The sequence below is a fragment of the Terrapene carolina genome, unplaced genomic scaffold (assembly GCF_002925995.2).
Source record: "Terrapene carolina triunguis isolate 2854851 unplaced genomic scaffold, T_m_triunguis-2.0 Scaffold69, whole genome shotgun sequence".
Lineage (NCBI taxonomy): Eukaryota > Metazoa > Chordata > Testudines > Emydidae > Terrapene > Terrapene triunguis.
The window spans coordinates 52904652-52924031 of record NW_020664420.1 but is presented as its reverse complement, the minus strand read 5'-3'; the positions used below and the strand labels follow the sequence as shown (position 1 = coordinate 52924031).

The 19380-nt window shown below is 37.8% G+C and overlaps 1 protein-coding gene across 1 annotated transcript in view; it reads left to right on the top strand.

Annotated features, from left to right (window-relative positions):
• The window catches only part of ELL2 (elongation factor for RNA polymerase II 2), a 58720-nt gene that overhangs the window by 8937 nt on the left and 30403 nt on the right, over positions 1-19380 (top strand). The window contains exons 2-4 of the mRNA XM_024206750.3: positions 4066-4113; positions 15313-15434; positions 18249-18412. Coding sequence (XP_024062518.1) covers positions 4066-4113; positions 15313-15434; positions 18249-18412 — 334 coding nt within the window. The remainder of the gene's footprint in view (positions 1-4065; positions 4114-15312; positions 15435-18248; positions 18413-19380) is intronic.

Genomic DNA, 19380 nt, shown 5'->3' with positions numbered 1-19380 from the left:
ATGAGATATGCCCCCAGAGTCACAGGTGAGTGCAGAAATAGTAAGGCCATGGTAAAACGTATAGGGCTTAGCCTCGCCAAAGCAACCCCATAGCAAACCTAGATGATCAGATACCGGTGCCAATCACTAGGGTTAACAGTGTTGTGAAGACATACCCTTAATTTGATTACTTTAAAAAGAAATACTGTGTCTGAGAAGTTAGCTTAAACTGCAAATGGTGGACTGTTTCATTTTGTTGGGTAATAGGGAACACACTGTACTATTAGGAGCAGCATAAAAGTTCCATCAACATGAAGGGTTTTTTTTTTGACAGTGCTTTGGCTGTAGCAGTGTTGCTAGCATTCACAAAATCAGAGTGATATGATTTAGTCCTGCTGCAGGAACTCTCACGATAATATGAAGAGCTCCTGCTTTCCCACAATCTTTAGCCCTGTGCTTGTGGAAGCTCTCATCTTCCCTCCCTGCAGCCACTACTATCCAGTCTTTTCCTCTGCTCCTATCCTATCACCCCAAACCCCACTCTGCCACTATTCCTCTGTTTCTACTCTGCCCTTCCCTCCCATCAACTCCTGTCTGACACCTCTCATTCTCTGCACTTCTCAGCCTCTTTCCTCTCTCCTTCCCTCCCCCCCCCCCCCCCCCCCCCCCCCCCCCTGCCAACTTGAGTCAGGAAGCATGGAGGGGAAAGTTGTCTCTAAGTTCTTATGGCTAGCAGCCACTGAGGCAACAGAGAGAAGTTGTGCTCAGTCCCTTGCAGTCTGGGTTGGGGCACATCTCAGTTGTTTTGTAGTGATGACAGATGAGTGGTCTGCCAATATATTGGAGCTGTGTAGGGATGCGGTATGATCCTTGTGGATGGAATTTTCAGAAAATTTAGTTACCAGCCTCTAACAAACTTCTACTGAGCATATGTGAACTGCAGTTTTCAGAGACTTGTAACTTGGCCAAATTTGGACAGATTGTCAGTGATAGCAAAAGGTACATACCTGACACCAATGTGACCTCACCTACCAAATCTCAAATTCCTGCTACAAGACAAGGGGGCCCTAGAGGTTTCCAGTGAAATGGTTAAAAGGGTTTTTTTAATATGGGTAAAGAATCTTTTGTTACCCTAACCCTGTACTTGGAAACATCTGAAATATTTTGCCTGAAATTTCCCAAATTCTGTCTGAAACATACCTGGCATGGAATATTTCAGCCGAATGGCTAAAGTTTGGCAAATTTATAAGCAACTAGAAACAAGGCCTTATAGAAAGTATTGAATAGCCATAACTACAGGCAATGCTACCAGCTCTACCTATAAATATTTACTGACTGTATTATATTATGTATTGTTTGGAAGAAATAAATGTAATTATCATACAATCTGATAACTTTAGATGGAAAATGTATGCAATTTTCAATCTGATAATATCTCCTTGGAGGGAGAAGGGAGTTGAATCAGACCAGGAAATATTATTTTTATTTAAAAAAAAACCCTCATGATTTGCAGGGATCTGATTCAAGCTTTTTGATTTTTTGGTGTTGGCATTATTATGTAGAATGTTGAGCATTAGTTGGTATGCCTTACTGCATTTTTTTAGCACAAAAGCTACACTTTAACATTGTTGTCTAATTTTAAAATTAAAACTTAAATTTCAGTAACTTTAAAAATTACATGGGACTTCTCAACACAGATTTGAGTATATTTTTTGCCACTTAGTGTGTGCAAGACTGGCTACCTTTGTAGTACTTTTACAGTGAAGAGCTTATTTATTCTAGTTTACTGTATTTGGATCAATCCCAGAGTTTCCATTCATGTAGTGTTAGGATGCCTAGTGGTTTTTAGGTTCTCTATTATAGCTTTTTCTGATTAAAATGAACCATGCTGTGTAGGCAGTTAAAACAGGGTGCCATTGAGCATCCTTTAAAAATATTTAAAACGTTCTGAATCAGAGTTAATGATTACATGTATTACCATAACACACGCCTCTTTATTCTTTAACAGGCATCCAGAGCTATTATAAGACAAAATTATATTGCCTTAGTTGTCTTTCTGTGAAATTTTGCTGCTGCCCAACTATATTCAAGCACCTCCTCTCAATTTTTTAAGTTTGTTATATTCTGATCTAAGGAAACCAAGAAACTATAGACTTTTTATGATGCAATATGTAAATATAAACTTATGGAACACTTGAATGGGCCTTAAAATGAGTTTATAAAATGAGTTATTTTTGGCTGTTACTTTTACCTTTCACTTAATTATTGGAACTAAAAAGTCATGGAGAGAAACTTCAAACAAGAACTCTAGTTTTACAAATTAACAGACACTTCACTGCCCCACTCCTGGTCTCACAAAATGCTATCTAAGTTGTCTCTAACTACTCTTTCAGAACAAATCCTGAAACAGACTTTCTGTGTTCAGTACTTTTTTTGGAATTCTTTGTTTATGGTTTCAAGTAATGTGTTCCTAACACATTGTTGTAAACTTCAGTAAGTGTCAATTAAAAGAATGATGAAAGACTCTCCTTCCTTTTATGTTGGGTAACCTGCTTCTCTTTGGTTTTTGACATGCAAGAACAGCATGTTTCTACAGTCATATAGTCCCAGTCAGTTTAGTCCCCTCAGTACTCCATTGTTGAGCATGATTTGCAGTTAGATATTTAGCTAATATACAGTAAGAAGCTAGCAGGGAGTGACAGGCATTTAAAAAAAAACCCTCATTTTTCTTATTCTGGGTGAGGTTGCTATGTTGCTGAGTTGCAGTTAACCCTTTTAGATCATTTAATAATATATTTAGGGCCCTACCAAATTCACAGCCATGAAAAATGCATCACGGACCATAAAATCTGGTCTCCCCCTGTGAAATCTGGTCTTTTGTGTGCTTTTACCCTATACTATGCAGATTTATGGGGGAGACCAGCATTTCTCAAATTGGGGGTCTTGCCCCAAAAGGGAGTTACAGGGGGGTCGCGGTATTGCCACCCTTACTTCTGCGCTGCCTTCAGAGCTGGGCGGCCGGAGCGTGGCAGTTGCTTACTGAAGGCCCAGCTCTGCAGGCAGCAGCACAGAAGTAAGGGTGGCAATACCATATCATGCCATCCTTACTTCTGCGCTGCTGCTGGCGGCGGCTCTGCCTTCAGAGCTGGGCTCCCAGCCAGCTGCTGCTGCTCTCTAGTTGCCCAGCTCTGAAGGCAGTGCTGTCGCCAGCAGCAGCACAGAAGTAAGGGTAGCAGTACCACAACCCCCTCTACAATAACCTTGCGACCTCCCCCCACACACACTCCTTTTTGGACTCCTACAATTACAACACTGTGACATTTCAGATTTAAATAGCTGAAATCATGAAATTTACTATTTTTAAATTCCTATGACCCTGAAATTGACCAAAATGGACCATGAATTTGGTAGGGTCCTAAATATATGTAATCTTAGGAAATCCTCAGTTACAGTTGTACTCTGACTAAAATTAATATAATTTGAAGGATAATTCAATGCAACTATAACTTGGTTTTAAACCATGTAACCTTTGGTATCTGTGCAGTTCAGTGACCAACTCAACATATGGAAGAATGTTAGGTTACATCTGACAAAACAAATAGCTCTTAAGGGAAAAAAGTTGGATCCAGGCTGAAAATCTTGAAAAATTATTTAATGCATATTAAACCTTTTGTTTGGTTTCTAAATGGTATTATGGCATATATAGCTATTTACAGATTATTTACATCTTCATCAAGCTTGTATAAATTTAGAAATACACTAGGTTTGGAGAGCTAAACAAACTTGGTACAATATACAAGTATTTCTTTTACCTAAAGGTTCAGGTTTTCATTTTATTGATAACACTTCTATTTTCATTTAGGGATTGAAGTTCACAGTCAAATGTATTTACATTTCTTCAGATTATAAAACATTTATAAAAATGTAGCTTTTAGTGTATCTTTGTCTCTTGTTACTAAAAGGAATACAGCTTTGTAAATGTCTGTTTATATTATTTTGTAATGGCAAACCCCGTTCTGGGTTGGAATTGTGAAGTTTATTATAAGATTAATGAGTTTTTCACTTCTTTTTTTAATTTTTTTATAGAATCGTATTCCTTCTCGACCCTCAATCCAATTTCAAGGACTCCAAGGGGTAAGTTGTTGTTTTATTTTAATTTTAACTTGGCAGATAATGCAGTAAATAAAGCTTAGTTCTTACTTGCACGTCTGCCTTTTTTCTTCTAGAAGTGTTCATAATTAACAACTAATGCAATAAGTAACAACTAATGTATATCTCACAAATAGTTCAGAAAAGATTCAGTTACCGTCTCATTAAACTCCTTTTCCTTTAAATAGATTTAGATATTTGGCATGTGTTTTCCCTTAAACCCTAAACACGAAGGAGAGGAGTTAACTTGTATTGTAAATCAGCAGTTTAAATAGAATAATAGTGGAATCAGAAGAAATCACAAATGTAGTCTGCTTGAGAACAGTGTAGGCAGGTGAGTTCTTAAACTATTGTGTCTGAGCTATCAGTGATCTGAGCTCTTCTTGGAACTCTGTAAAATGAAATGTTTTTGGATCCAGCTGGTGAAGGGTTGAGCTGAGGATGGGAGTGTAAATGGGGTCTATGAAAGGATCCTTCTCTTATGAAGTGGGCCATTTAAATGAAACCGAGTGAGACTTAATGCAGGAGACAAACTTGAGTACAGGTTATGATTTCCAGAAATACGATCATGCAGTGAAAGCATTTTAGATGATTTTCTTAAGGTGGACAGTAACCAGCCTCTATGGAAATAGATTGTCTGTCTGTTAATAAAACAGACACACAATGGAAAAACATTTCATAAATTTGTAGTTCTACAACAGGCTGAGTTTTTTTTTTTGTTTTTTGTTTTTGTTTTTTTTTTTTTTTTTGGACTTCATGCCAATATAGTTAACGACTTATTAGTGTTTAAATTCTAAACTTAATTGCCTATTCTCTCCCTCAGCCCCCCCTTTCCATTGTCTGTTTTCATTTGTGCAGAAGCTAATGTGACAGATGTTTACTTGTTCTTATGCCCTACTGAGATTGTTCTTAAATAATTGCTGCAAAGAAGCAGTGGGAAGGTTTGAGGTTACTAAATTGGTGATACATTTAACGCTAACACTTAAAATCTGTATGGAGTGTTGTGGCCATGTTGGTCCCAGGATATTATAGAGAGAGAGAGAGAGAGAATCTTTTATTGGACCAACTTCTGTTGGTGGAAGACACATGAGCTTACACCAAGCTCTTCTTAAAATCTGGGTTTTTATCACAGTATGTCAGATACTGAATTTTTTATATAGGTGAAGTTCTTAACATGTGTAATTTGTGACTGATTCTAAGACAATTTTCCTACTTTACTGCCTAAACAGTTTTAATGCCAGAAGACATTAATGTATATTTTAGTTTTATTCATCAAGGACAGTGTTTTGGAGGCCTCTTCCCTTTCCCCTGCAGTACACTGGAGGAAAAATGTGTGTTCTGTATACTGAATGCTACTAAAATTCCAGAGTCATGTTAAATACATGTAGTACTTATTAGTATGACACCATTAATGCATGCTCTTCCACACGCAATAGAACAGTAAAATACACTTAGAGGAAAGGTAAAATGTTTACATAACTGTTCTAGTCCTTCAAGGTATCCTTTTCTTTAAATGAATGTAATTTGTGCTAGTATTTTCTATTCACGAGGATACACTACCTTGTGAGGCATTACTAATAAAGCATCAATTTTGTTTTAAGGATAGTCTGGTAGTTATTTCAAAATGTATCCTTTCAGCAAGTGTTTTTAAAGCTTCCCAATCCTCTACACCTCTTTTTGTTTTTTTAGAAGGGATTTAGCAGTGTTGTTCAGTATCCTGCAGCATTTGTTTTTGTCAAATTTCATTTTAAGTCAGCAAAAGCACTGATTGATTTGCAGTTGCTAGACTTCTAAAGTTGAACTGACACTTAAGTAAATATAAAAAAATATTAAATATTCAAAGATTGCTAATCTGTAATGCAGATGTAAACATTCTTAACAAATATTAACACTGTAGTTCAAAAATGGACTCATCTGTCACTTAATTGTTCTGTGACTGAATTCCATACTTGGGATTTTCTTTCCATTGACGGGGTTGATGCCAGAGCTAACATCTAAAACAGAATAAAGAATGCAGCTGCTAAAATACCTCAGCTGTTTGTTTTGGGAGAAATATGCACAAGACCCTGGGCTTGCTTCTCAAGAAAAAAGCACTTCAGGTGATCGTTATAAATGTATTTGTAATAAGTTCTTAATGTGTATTTTGTTATTGACTTAGGGTCTGGAAGTTTCCTATGTTTGCTTTAGCAAGCATTAAAAAGATGTTGCATGGAGATACTCTTATGAAAGGGGGATGGTATTTTAGTTTAGTATTACCGTTCATACAATAACAGAATAGAAATTGTAAAAATGGTCTTAGTTGTAGGTATCTACCCCTTTCCCCCCAAAACTAAATGCTTTAGACCAGATGGTGGCAAAACCGCAGCTTGTGAACCACGTGCTTCTCTTCTACAGTTAAAGTGCAGCTCGCAGAGCCCCTCATTCCCCACACCTATCAGACTGTTGGGGGTGGGGGAGAGCTCAGGGTTTTAGCCCCACAGGGATGGGGATGCTGGGGCTCAGGGCTTTAGCGCCTCCCGAGCCCTGATGTGCACCCCTCCACCCTCCCCGCCCTCCTATAGGACAGAAGCCTAAAGCCCCTAGCCCTACCAGCCCATCAGGTAGGCGGAGAATGGGGTAGGTGTGGGGGTCTCCAAGAAATACTTCAAGAGAAGTTAAGCCCTGGTGAACCCGATACTGTGAAAATGAGATATAACGAGCACGTGCAAGCTTTTCTTTCTATCAGGAAACTGCATCGTTCTGTATTCAGATGTTGTGCTGTGTGGTCCTCGTGTGCTTGCGATCTCCTTTAATTCCACAGAATACAGACTGCATTTACTGTTCATAAGTCACAGTTGAATAGTTTTAGATTGAAGTGTTAACTCTACGTTAATTTCATGGATGGCAATGACCTCTGCAAATTGTAAGAAGTGCAAGTATGAAGAAGAAAACTGAAGTTTAAACTAGAATGGGAGAAAGATTTTTGCATTCACTGTTAAAGATGGCAAACCCTTGTCTTATCTGCAATGCATCATTCACTCACTACAAAGCAAGCAATTTGAAATGTTACTATGAAATGTATCACAGTAACTTTTTTCATCTAAATACCTTCCTGAATCAGAATTAAGGAAAAACAAGCTAGCTGCATAAAAATTACACCTAAACAGTCAACAGACACTGTTTTGGGCATTCAGTAAGGAAGCTGACACAACGACCTGAGCTAGTTTTGTTATGTCGTTGGATATCACTCGTGCAAAATGTCCATATTGTGATGAAGAATTTGTTAAGAAAAATATTGCAGAAGGGGTTGCAATTTTACATCCAAGTAACACAAAACTTCAATGACTAATAAAGCGAATTCCAATTTCATGCCACACTGTAAAGAGGCATATCTCCCAGATCAGTGCTGATGTTGCAAGCAAGATGCAAAACAATCTAAAGAATTCTCTATCATTCAGCCTGACTGTCGAACAGTCCACAGATATACAAGATAAACCGCAACTAGCGATATTTGTTCACTGTTTCCACGGATGTAATTGTGAAAGGAAAAATGTTGGACTTAGTGGCGCTAAAAGAAACAGCTTATGGTGTTGACATAAAGAACGCTCTTGACAAAGCAGTGACAAATGTCGATGTACCGCAGGATAAACTTGTCCGTTTTGCGATGGATGGAGCACCTGCAATGGCGGGGGGAAAAGTAGGCCTTATCGGATTCTTGAAAAGTGATCCCAAATTTCCGGAGTTTATCCCTGTTAATTGCATCATCCAGTGTGAATATCTCACACAGATATTTCAAGTATGAAAATGTTATGAAAACGGTCCTAACAATTGTCAATTTCATCTGCTCAAATGGGAAAAACATTTCATCAAAGAGCTGGATCTTGAAGACAAACCTAACCATGTCTCTTTCTACTGTACTGTGAGGTGGTTATCAATCAGCAATGTGTTAAATAGGTTTGTAGAACTGTTGGAAGCTATCGGTGCTTTCCTTGAAGAAAAGGAAAAAGGGAAGTCCTATCCACAACTGGGGATGAGCAATGGATGCAGGATCAAATTTAAGGGAGAAAGTCATTGTAACTGATGATTTTCCTCAGATTACTTCCAGTTTAATTATAAACTGACTTGTTCACATTCTGGCCAGTGAAGGGAACCTTTCAGCTTGCTAGAAAGCTTATACATTTCTTTAATTATAAAGTTCATACAGTCACCTAGATGCCATGGCAATGAGTGTCTTCTAAGTACTTGTAATAGTAATAAGTGGGATATTATAAGGACGGTCATTTAGAAAACAGTTTACTTTTGAGGTAACATAGCATGACTGCCATGCTAATATCTTGCCATAATAGGCTGCACAATAACTAGCTAATTTTACATAAATGTAAAATACAGCATACTTTATAGGCACATCACAAATTTAGGAGCAGTCTGGAATATGATAAACATTACATAACCTTTGTCTAGCAGACAGAGGTTTAATCAGATCTAATGGCTGGAAGATGAAGCTAGACAAATTTGGACTAGAAATAAGGTACACATTTTTAACAGTGAGGGTAATTAACCATTGCAATAATTTACCAAGGTCTGTGGTGTATTCTTAATCATTGGCAATTTTTAAACCAAGATGGATGTTAGAAATGATATGCTCTAGTTCGAACAGGAATTCATTAGAGAAGTCCTATGTATTAGGGTCACAATGGTCCCTTCTGGCCTTAATCTAGGAACCAAAAAGAATAAGACCCACTCATTATATCACCTGCTTTCTTTCCTTCTTTCAAAAGGGTGCCCTAACACTAGAATCTGAGGGGATATACTTCTCTCCTTTGTGCAGCCATAGTCCCCTCCAAAATGTCAGCTCAAGAGCAGAACTTGATTGCACCGAGGGAGTCTAGAGCCCACAGTAATTGGAGAAAGTACAGCAACTTCTAGTCATTCTCCTAATACAAAACAACAATCAATGATATTAAAAGATGGCAAATTCAGAGCTGATAATGGGAAATCCTTTTTCATACACAACACAAAATTAGCCTGTAAATCTGATTGCCATAAGATATCATTGATGCTGAGAGTTTAGGAAGATTTGAAAAAGCATTGATCAGTAAATGGATAAGAATTTCTAGAGTTTGTATAGTAAATGTTAACATGTATATGCAAGAGTTTTGTCAGGGATATAAACATTCATGCATCGGGGTATGACCGACTCCTTATTAATAGAGATTAGGAGAAAACTTTCCTTGGAGGCAGGTTGTTTCCGAACTGCCAGATGCATGGTTTCTTGCACCTTCCTCTGGAGCAGCTGGTACTGACCACTGTCAAAGGATACTGGATTAGATGGACCACTGGGCTGATCTAGTACAGCAATTCTTACATACAGAGAAAGCAGCCACAAAGCACAAATGAAACAAAGACTATGTGGAAAGAAGTTGAGTTACTGTCCCAAGTTACAAAGACTAGCTGTACGCTTTTTAATAAGAAATATCAGTAAACTCACATCTCTTATGCCATTGTTGATCTAGACTTCTTAGAAGTTATGCTTCTTTTGATCTCCTATGATAGTGAGTACTCCTAACTATTGTCATTATTCTCCTTGTTACGGTATTGTGCAGTAAGATGACTAAAAGGAGGGTCTGCTCATTATCCACTATACCCTCCAATTTTGTCTACATTTTAAAACACTCCTACCTTTCCAAGATAAATCTCACTCTCACAGCCCTGCACTGCGCTAGGGGATCACACACTTTGTAGTTTCTGTAGGATGATCTTATGGCATACACCAGGGGCTCCTTGCATTCCTCTGTTCCACCACACAATCTCCTTGTGTGCCACCCTCCCATCCCTCTCTATTTCTAAAAGGACTTAAGTCATGCAGAGAAAATAGATTTGCTTCTTTAAACCAAGAAACTCACTCCTCCAATTCAGCACTTCCCGTAGGTGAGAGTAAATAGGGGATTAATTTAATTGGTGTGGTGAATCTCCATACAAACGCAGACTGAATCTTACTTTCCTTTCTCCTCTGCCTTGCCCAAATTGCAAGCTTTAGGAGTGGGTGGTACCAGAAACAGTTTCCTGCCACTGCTACCTAATTAAGTATGGACTTCTCCGTTTTTATGTTCAGTTTCATTTCACTTCCTATATAGATCCCGTCACCTCCAGAAAAATACAAACTTTTTCATATCCGGTAAACTATACAGATCCAAATTCAGCACTAATTAATGTTTAATACCCTGGAGTTGGCCACCTCTGCATACTCTTCTTCTGTTAATCCAAGTAATACAAAATTTTTGGTCTAAAATAGTTGTGATTCTAGTAATCCCTGAATGTTTAGACACACCTTCTTTAATCAGCCCAAGATTCTTTTACCTTCCACAGTTACTCCACTGGTTAACTAGGTGTTCGTTAAGAGGGATTTAGCTAAACAGAAAGACAAGGGGAAGGGAGACTCGGAGCAATGGGGAAAGAACAGGTGAGAAAAGAGAGGGAAGGAAGGCAGAAGAGAGGTGTGGAATGAGGCTAGGGTAAAGAGACTGAGGGCTTGTCCACACTTAAAAAGCTGATGTGGCATGTCAGTGAAGATACTACCTAGATAATCCACCTCCCTAAGAGGCGCTGTCTGCACTTGGAGTTAGGTTGGTATAACTGCATCGCTCAGGAGTGTGGATTTTCCACACACCTGAGCAACATAGGTTATACTAGCATAAGTTGCTAATGTAGACCAAGCCTGAGACAGGGTTAGAGGGGGTTGAAGCAAACAGCCAATCAGCACAGGGCAGAAAAAGTCCCGTCAAAATTTTAGAAAATATGTGTCCATTGGTCCCACCTGAAGGTGCCTCTGCAGCTGCTGTGCTGGCTTCAGTCTCTGGTTGGCTCTTCCATGTAGTCTTTCTGAAACACCATATAGCTAAGGGGAGGGGATGCACTAAATGGGGTCTGAGGTTAAAATGGGTGTCTCCCTTATATAGTTCTCAGTCCCAAAGTAGGGTAGGCCCAATTTTACCTTTTCTCACATACCCCAGTGCAGCAGTACCTGCTTAAGCTGCTTCTGTATTTACGTGCATTGTCTAAGAAAATTTCCTGGCTTTTCAGCATTTGGTGCTGTTGGGCACAGTTTAGCTGACAATGTAGTTACAAGAGATGAACTGAGAGAAGCACTTAGACCAGGTCTTGTCAAGTGGGCTTGGGCTGAATATGGAAGAGAAGCTGAGTTACTTGCCTGGAGGAGGAGGCAGCAGCAGCTGGAAACAAAAAGGCTGAATTTCCTGCTTCAAGTGTTAGAGATTGTACAAGGAGAGCAAAGGGTCATGAGAGCTCTCCTCTCGTACTTTGATGGAGGCACAATCTCTGTGAGGAGTAGCAGTTGCACATTGCATTGTACACTGTACACCATGGTAACTGAAGGAATTTTCCATGCTTTGGAATACATGTTTATTGAAAACAATGGGAAGGAAGATATATCCCACTTACAAGTTTGTGGGAATGAGAGGAAATGATGCGGGAGGAAAAAATAAAGGCTCTGGTCTCCCACACTAGTATTTATTTGCTGGAAAAGTGTCAGATTAAATAATTCTCCCTTGAAGAGACCGACCTGTTGAAGTATGAACTGGAGAGGACAGTAGTAGAGAGGTAGACCGTTAATTTCACTGTGCCCATATCTACACTATGGGGGAAAAGGTGTTAAAACATGTTAGCTAACTTGTATATAAATATTACTTATTTTCCTAGTCTAGACAAGACCTTGGTGATTGTGTGGAGTATACATCCAGAGACTTTGCAGAGCTTTCTAATCTTTTATTGCCTTTTTTGGGGACTGGGAACTAGTCAGGACAAAGTAGGCCTAATGAAGTATTGAGGCAAGGATTTCATTGTTTTCAGAAGGAGGTAAAGAGAATGTATTTTGCTGGTTGTACCACCTTGGATCTATGCTTTCCGACATATGGAGATACAGTACTTGCTGATTTGGAAATCTGTGGGAATGAGATGTAAGGGGAATATGACAACATTCTTTTAAAATGCATTGCATACTATCTACATGGATGCATTTTATTGTAAAAAAGATTAATCAGAGTTGGGTATATACAGTAGCCTTTCAATAGAACTTAAAACCAAAAAAACATATTGCTTCCTGATAGCCAGGAATAGAAAATGCAAGCTGTTCCTGCTAACACAAGTGTTGACTGAAGAATTCTTAAATTATGTCTCTCTGACCTTCTGCTAAGTGTACATCAAATAGGAAAAACAAACATTATAAATGTCCAAAAGTTTATCTTGAGTTGAAACATTGCACTTTCATTCTGATTACCCAGAAGTCCTTGACTTGTGCATGGAAGTTCTCTGAGGATTATTTAATTTTAGTTTAAAGAAAGCACGACTAATAAAAAAAAGTGTAGTAAAGTTTCTGTTTTATCTGAGGGTACAAAGGCAGAGAAGATTTTTGAAGTTGTAAAAAGATAAATATAACATTTGGGGTACCAGATCCCAGATAGGAGAGTCAGAAGGGAATTGGAAGTGAGGAAGGTGAGGTGGTACCCTCTAAAGAGCTTGGAGGTATGACAAAAGAGAGGCAGCTGGGAATGCTGCTTAGAGATATGGAAGTCAACTGCATGTTTAAGGGTGGAGTAGAAGGAACCAGAGTGACATTTCAGAGTCAAGTGGCACCTGAGCTAATCCAAAGGGTTGTCCTGGGCAACTGCTCTGCCTTATGGTGTCCCATTAGGCTTTATTCTCTCTCCCAGCTTTTCAATGGCTACATGAAGCCATTGGGAGAGCTAGTGAGACAACATGGATTGAAGTGTGAGCAGTACATGGATAACACCCAATTTTGTATAGTCTCTACGTCTGAAAATACTACTTCCAAGCTATTCTTGCTAAGATCATCATGTGGATGAAGAGAAGCTGGCTGACAGTTAATGTGGATGAGACTGAAGTAATGCTAGTGAGATGAGGAAAGCAACCTAATGAACAACTCCTGCATAACTGTCCTTTCTAGTAAATGCATCAACCTTCAAACTGTAATAGAAGGAATGGATAGATATGTCATCTTGGTATTGTCCTCTGTACTATCCACAGTAACTATTTTGGAATATTAAGTATGTAAATGCTTCTATGTAATGTGGTGCTTCCACCAGACATTTTTTTTTAAGACTGTCAATTAACATTAAGGTGTATACACTTTCAAAGTAAACTTGAAGCATATGTGGCTGCAATAATCTGCTTCAATCTATTTAATTGGTTTTGGGGAAATACTCTTGAAGTATAATTTTAAATGGAAGGAAGATACCCATCAATGGAGTGTTTAGAGAAAGCCAAAACAGTCTGCAAAGTACATGGAGCTGTGGGGAGGGGGAGGCTTACTCTTTAGTGGGTCAAAATCTCACAGAATTTCATACAGAATTATCTATCATGTAAGGGACACATACATGAAAATTAGTCAGTTGTATTTTTAAATATTTTCAGGTACCATGTCTGCATCTGAACTTTGCCAATTCTTGTGGGTTTACAATCAATCTTTAAAATATGAAAAAGACAATACAAATGGGAAATCATGAAACTGACTCAATACAATGCTGTCAGATACACACAGTAAACTTGGGGAAATATTTTTATTTCAATTATAGTAATTCGTGAACGATAGTAGGCTGAAAAAAATTCTGCATAGTAATATTTTTAGTGTTCTATAATAGCCTTGCAGACTCTTAAGATAAATCTCTGATACAGGATCAAAAATGGCCTCTACAATAGGTCTTTTTATAGCTGATGTTTTATTATTAATCTCCCAGTTGGGAAGATAAACTGTTATAACAGGTTCAGATACATAATCCAAGATTTGTATCTTCTAATTAAACTACTTCACTTAAATCCTTTCTCTTTACTGTATAGCGTTTTATTGAATGGGACAAATACACATGTTTTGAGTTTAAATAGCTGAGTGGTGTGCAGGTTTATTCCCTATCTTTCTCTCTGAAGGCCAGCAGTTGTCCCAAGCTGCTGATGTGCTCTGTCCAACATTGGTGATCAAACCATAAATGGCAGTGACTTTTTTCCTAGGCTTTCATTTCAAGGAAGAAAATCACACATTGTACTCGTTGTTTAAGTTAACACCAATCATGTCTATTTTATAAGCAAAATAAAAGGTGTGTACCAGAGGAGGATTCCAAAAAGGGCACTGTGAATGTTGCTTTTAAATAAACAAATGTTTTCCTTCAAAATAGGTTATTTAATGTGTTGAACCTTCAAATAGATTCCACAAGAATCTCTTAGATAAGAGTTTGTCTAACTGCAAAATAAGTTTAACTTAAAATATATAGTACTCAAAAACATCTGCTTTATTTTTGCTTTTGTAGAACGGCATGTTAGAGCATGCATCACATGGTTTTGCTATTCTATTGAGCATGTGAAACTGATACTTTTTAAATCTACAGAATACAGAACACGTTCTGTACTATGCACAAAGCATAGGATGAGTGTATTGAACCAGGAAAGCAAGTTTTATCATCTGACTTCTGATTTCTTGTACAAAAAGCTATGTGTATTTTGTATTTTTACAAGCAACTTGATTTAAAATAGATAAAAGTATTTGGGAGGCTTTTAGTCCAGGAGAGTTTAAACAAATCCATATAACTAAGCTATTTTAAGTCTTATTTTGGTTAATATTCTTGTTTTCTCTCCTCCCATCCTCCTCAAGGTTTGTGCCTTAATTTTTATTCTAGAAATCTAGTCCTGTCTAAATTCCACTAAGATTAACTGTCATTTAAAAGCCAGGAAACAAGGTACTGTAGGTTCTACTTATGATGTTCTGTGTTTGCTTGGTTGGCCAAACAGTAAGGCTTTTGCTTATTCAGTAATGCACCTAATCAATGCTTAACTTTCAGTACACTAATAGTCCTATTGGAGTCAGTTGGGCTCTACACATGACTAAAGTTAAACAAGTGCTTAAGTGCATGCTGAATTAGGGCTGTTTATTGTAGACCTGAGCAGGGTTCAACTTGTATAACTACAGATATAGTCTTGTATCCTGATAAGATTATTTTTGAGAGGAAAGTGTGCCAGCGTTAACTCATTTTATTATATGCTTCATAATTCGAGTGGCCGTCATATCACAAATATTAAGTACACTTTATCACTGCACTTGGATTTAAAGTAAAAAAAGAAAAAGTACTATACAAATCACATTGATGGGCACATGTAAAACTTCAGTTTATATTTATCTTTTAGCTTGTCAAAATTCCCAAAGCTGATCTCCCAAATGAAGTGCATAACTTTAACTTCTACTTGTCAAATGTTGGCAAAGATAATCCTCAGGGAAGCTTTGATTGTGTCCAGCAAACTGTCTCAAGGTAAGCAATACTTAAATTTGTCCTGAAAGAAAATACTACGTTGGTTGTGTGGTCTAGAACAGAAACAGTGAAAGGTTGTAAAACTTCTCATTTTTTTTTTTTTTAAACTACAGTAAAATATAACCTCTAGTTAAAATAGTATGGTCTCTTAAAAACTATAAATACCTGTTTTTACATATCACTGTTTTTGTTTTGCTTTCCAAAAACTAACCTCTGAATACTTTCTCACTTCACTGGTGCCATACTTGAAAAGTAGGCAGTATTGTCAATGCTTGGATCAGATCTGTGCTACTACTGTTTAAATATGGCTATACCTGGCAGCATTCTAGCATGGTTTCTCTGACCATGATGGATAAGGATTTTAAGAACTACTACACTAGTCAAAAATCTTATCCACAATTGTATGACTACCCTGTTCCAGGATCTGGTTGCAACACAGCAATTCCTTAACACTGTACAGTTGGGTTTGCAACAAGGCTTATACTGTTCACTTGCATCTATGCAGGCAAGATGGCTGTACCATGCTGGTGTAGAAACTTACAAGTGGGCAAAGGAAAATGGTGTTTCTGGTACTGTAGATGAATCATGTTTTATAGACCAACTCCCTGGCTAATTTACAATGTTAGAACATGTATCGCAGACAAACAGCTATGCATACTGATCAGGGAAATTGAGCTAAAACTGCAAATAAACATCCATGCTTATACATGGGCGTAGATGACATAGTTCTACTCTCAGTCTAGGCAGTGCTAAAAGTCTGAAGTTTTTAAACCTGTGTGGAGAAACTACTAGAATCAAAATACCAGTTTTTATGGTTTTAGAACAGTTGTGCAGAAACTTCTTGTTGAAATTTCACACAGTGTTTAATTTGTTCAGTTTTGAGAAGATCCTATGAATTATGATGGAAAATGCAACTGACACTTTTTAAAATAAACATTTCCTGAAGTTTCTTCACTGGAGTTGAGAAACTTAAACTTTAAACTGCAGTGGTTTGGAGTTGCCAACTGGTCAACCCAGGCTGCAGAATTACCCAGCAGTCCCTTTTCTTCTCTGGTCCCTTGTCTCCTTTACTTCTCTCTCCCACTCCAGTAGGCCACCCAAAATTATTAACCATTAGTGGCCATTTTGTAAGTGATAGCATGCCCTACTTATTTTTGTTTAAGACATAACTAACATGTTTATCAAGAGTCTCGAGAAATTCATTAACATGAACATTTTGGTGTTAAAATGCCAAAGGATAAACTGAATCTTACTTGGAAAAAAAAATACCGTGCCCAATTGAAGGCTGGAGACCGCATTCAAGGAGTCAAGCAAGGGGTGCAATTTGCTTTGGGTAATGGAATGGAAGGGATATTACCTTGGCTTTTCAATATCCTAGTGCATTCTTTGAGATGTAACAAACTAAAGAACTTGGAAGTTACACAGTATTATAAAATACAACTTAATTTTGTCCATAGTAGAAATGGCACCCTACTCCAGTGGGGCACTCTTGTAGCTGTGAAATCTTAAATGTATTCTGGGATGTTAAAGCTGAGCTTGACCTAGCTGGCATGACTTCAGGGGAGTTAAAAATAAAATGGTAAGTGAAGGAGAAATGATGTGCTGAATGTTCCTTACCCATTCTATTTGGAACATTAAGCAGAGAATTGTGGGGTTGCTTTCAAAAATGTTGCAGGTCAGCTAGAGTCACTGTCCTTTGTGGGATCAGAGCTACTCAAATACCACTGTAACTAGTATGCTTTTAACTAGGCATTTATGCTGTACTTGTCACAAAGTGTTAAAAACATAGTCATTGTTTTGCATTTGAATAGTCTTCCCTGCCCAGTATAGAACAGGAACTTTTATATTAAAACTCTTTGAGGAACAACTGTCTCTATAAATATTTACAGGTGTAGCACAGTTTTAATCCAGGTATGTAGGCTTCATTGTTGTTATAGTGTGCTTTAAGGCTTGAAGGGACACTGAACTACACATCTAGTCAGTGTTTTAATACACAAGTTACAAGACACTACACCTGCCCTTGAGTTTTTGTGGTTTTATTATCACACTTCACTGTTTTTCAAATGTTTGTCCCCTGTTGTTACATGTAAGACCCACACAAACAAATGTGGAAACTATGAAAATAGACTCTCTAGTGTGCAGTCAAGTGCAGAAAGTAAGCAAGTTGAGAAACAGAATTGTTTAACTGAAGGGTTAGAGAAATCTTAGGCTATGAGTAATGGTAAAATTGACACTGAGAATTAGGTTGATGGTTTTCCTTAAAAGGTTGAAGAGAGTTAATTAGAACTACATCAATGATTAAGGCCCTGTTACAACAGACAAAAAATATCACTTTTTCACTTACGTGAACTCAGTTGAGTGAGTTTAACATAATTTGAAAAGTCGTCTGAATGCTTAAGACACCAGCTAGGCATGCTTTATGTAGCGTTTTGGTACCATATAACTTTTGGTTAGAGGGGTGACTTTTTTTTTATTGAAATAGCTATACTGTTTTACCACCTCTAATAGCAGTATAAGGTTGTCTTAATCCAGCATCACTGTGTCCACTGGGGGAAGGACTGGGGGGGGGGAGGCGGTGTTCTACCATTTAACTGTACTTGTATAGTTAGTGGTATAACGTCTGTGTAGAGATGCCATAAAACACATATGAAGCTGTGTTAGATGACAGCTAGCTGTGGGATTGAAAAATACATCCTTTATGGCAAATCTTAATGGGCAAAAATACCTCTAATTTTTATTCTGTATTGATACATTTAAGTTCAGAATAAAGTACTTATTCTTTTGAAACTGTATTTTCTTTCAATACTTTCATAGTTCTGGAGTCTCGCAGCTCAATTGTCTGGGATTTATACAGGATAAAATTACAGTATGTGCAACAAACGACTCTTATCAGATGACAAGAGAACGTATGACCCAGGCAGAAGAAGAATCTCGCAACCGCAGTACAAAGGTCATAAAACCTGGTGGGCCATTTGTAGGTATGGTTGTATCTAACTTTTTAATCTAATAGACAATTAGAAGGTAGTAATTCTGACCGTCTTCAAGATCATAACTTTTTAGTCTACTGACACTGCTTACATCAGAGCATCTCAATTTTTTTGGTAGTACAGCTTCACATCATCTATTCACACTGCCCCATTCACCTCTTCTCCTTTTTCTCCCTTATTATGCTTCCTCCTTGTTCCCTAGCACATGCTGCCTGGATTTCCATTCTTTCCCAGAACCCTGTACATCCATTTCCGCAGTTCACTATTTCCTGTGCGCCTTGATTATTTCCTTCCCTCCTTAGACACTTAACTTGTAATGGTAGTTACAAACAATGAGAATATTATTTAAATATTACATTTGTTCATGGATTGACCTACAGTGTTTCAATTTATAAAGCTATCAATATTGCCTTAACCTGTAGTCTGGAAAAGTGACACAGTGAAGTTTTGGTATACAAGATCATAAACCTAGGAGCTACAGAAAAGTGAATTCTGTATGCAGTGTGATGAATGTATCTTGATTTTAAAATCCAAATAGTCTGATCTTATTATATAGAGATCCATGACAATAGAAACCATTCCATGCATGGTTGTTAGGCAGAGTCTATAGCCGGTTTGAAATAATACCAAGATCACAGAACCTAGAGATGTATAGCTGGAAGAAACCTCAAAAGGTCATCTTGTCTATCCCCTCCCCCCGTCCTCATGCTGAGGCAGGGTCAAATAAATCTTTCTTAAAAACCTCCAATGATGGGGATTCCACAACCTCCCTTGGTAACCTATTCCAGTACTTGGCTATACTTTATAGTTAGAGAACTTTTCCTAATATCTGACCTAAATCTCCCTTGCTGCAGACTAAGGTATTACTTCTCCCTTTTATCTTCATTGGATAAAGAGAACCATTGATCAGCATCCCCTTTTCAACAGCCTTTCACTATGTGAAGACTGTTATCAGGTCC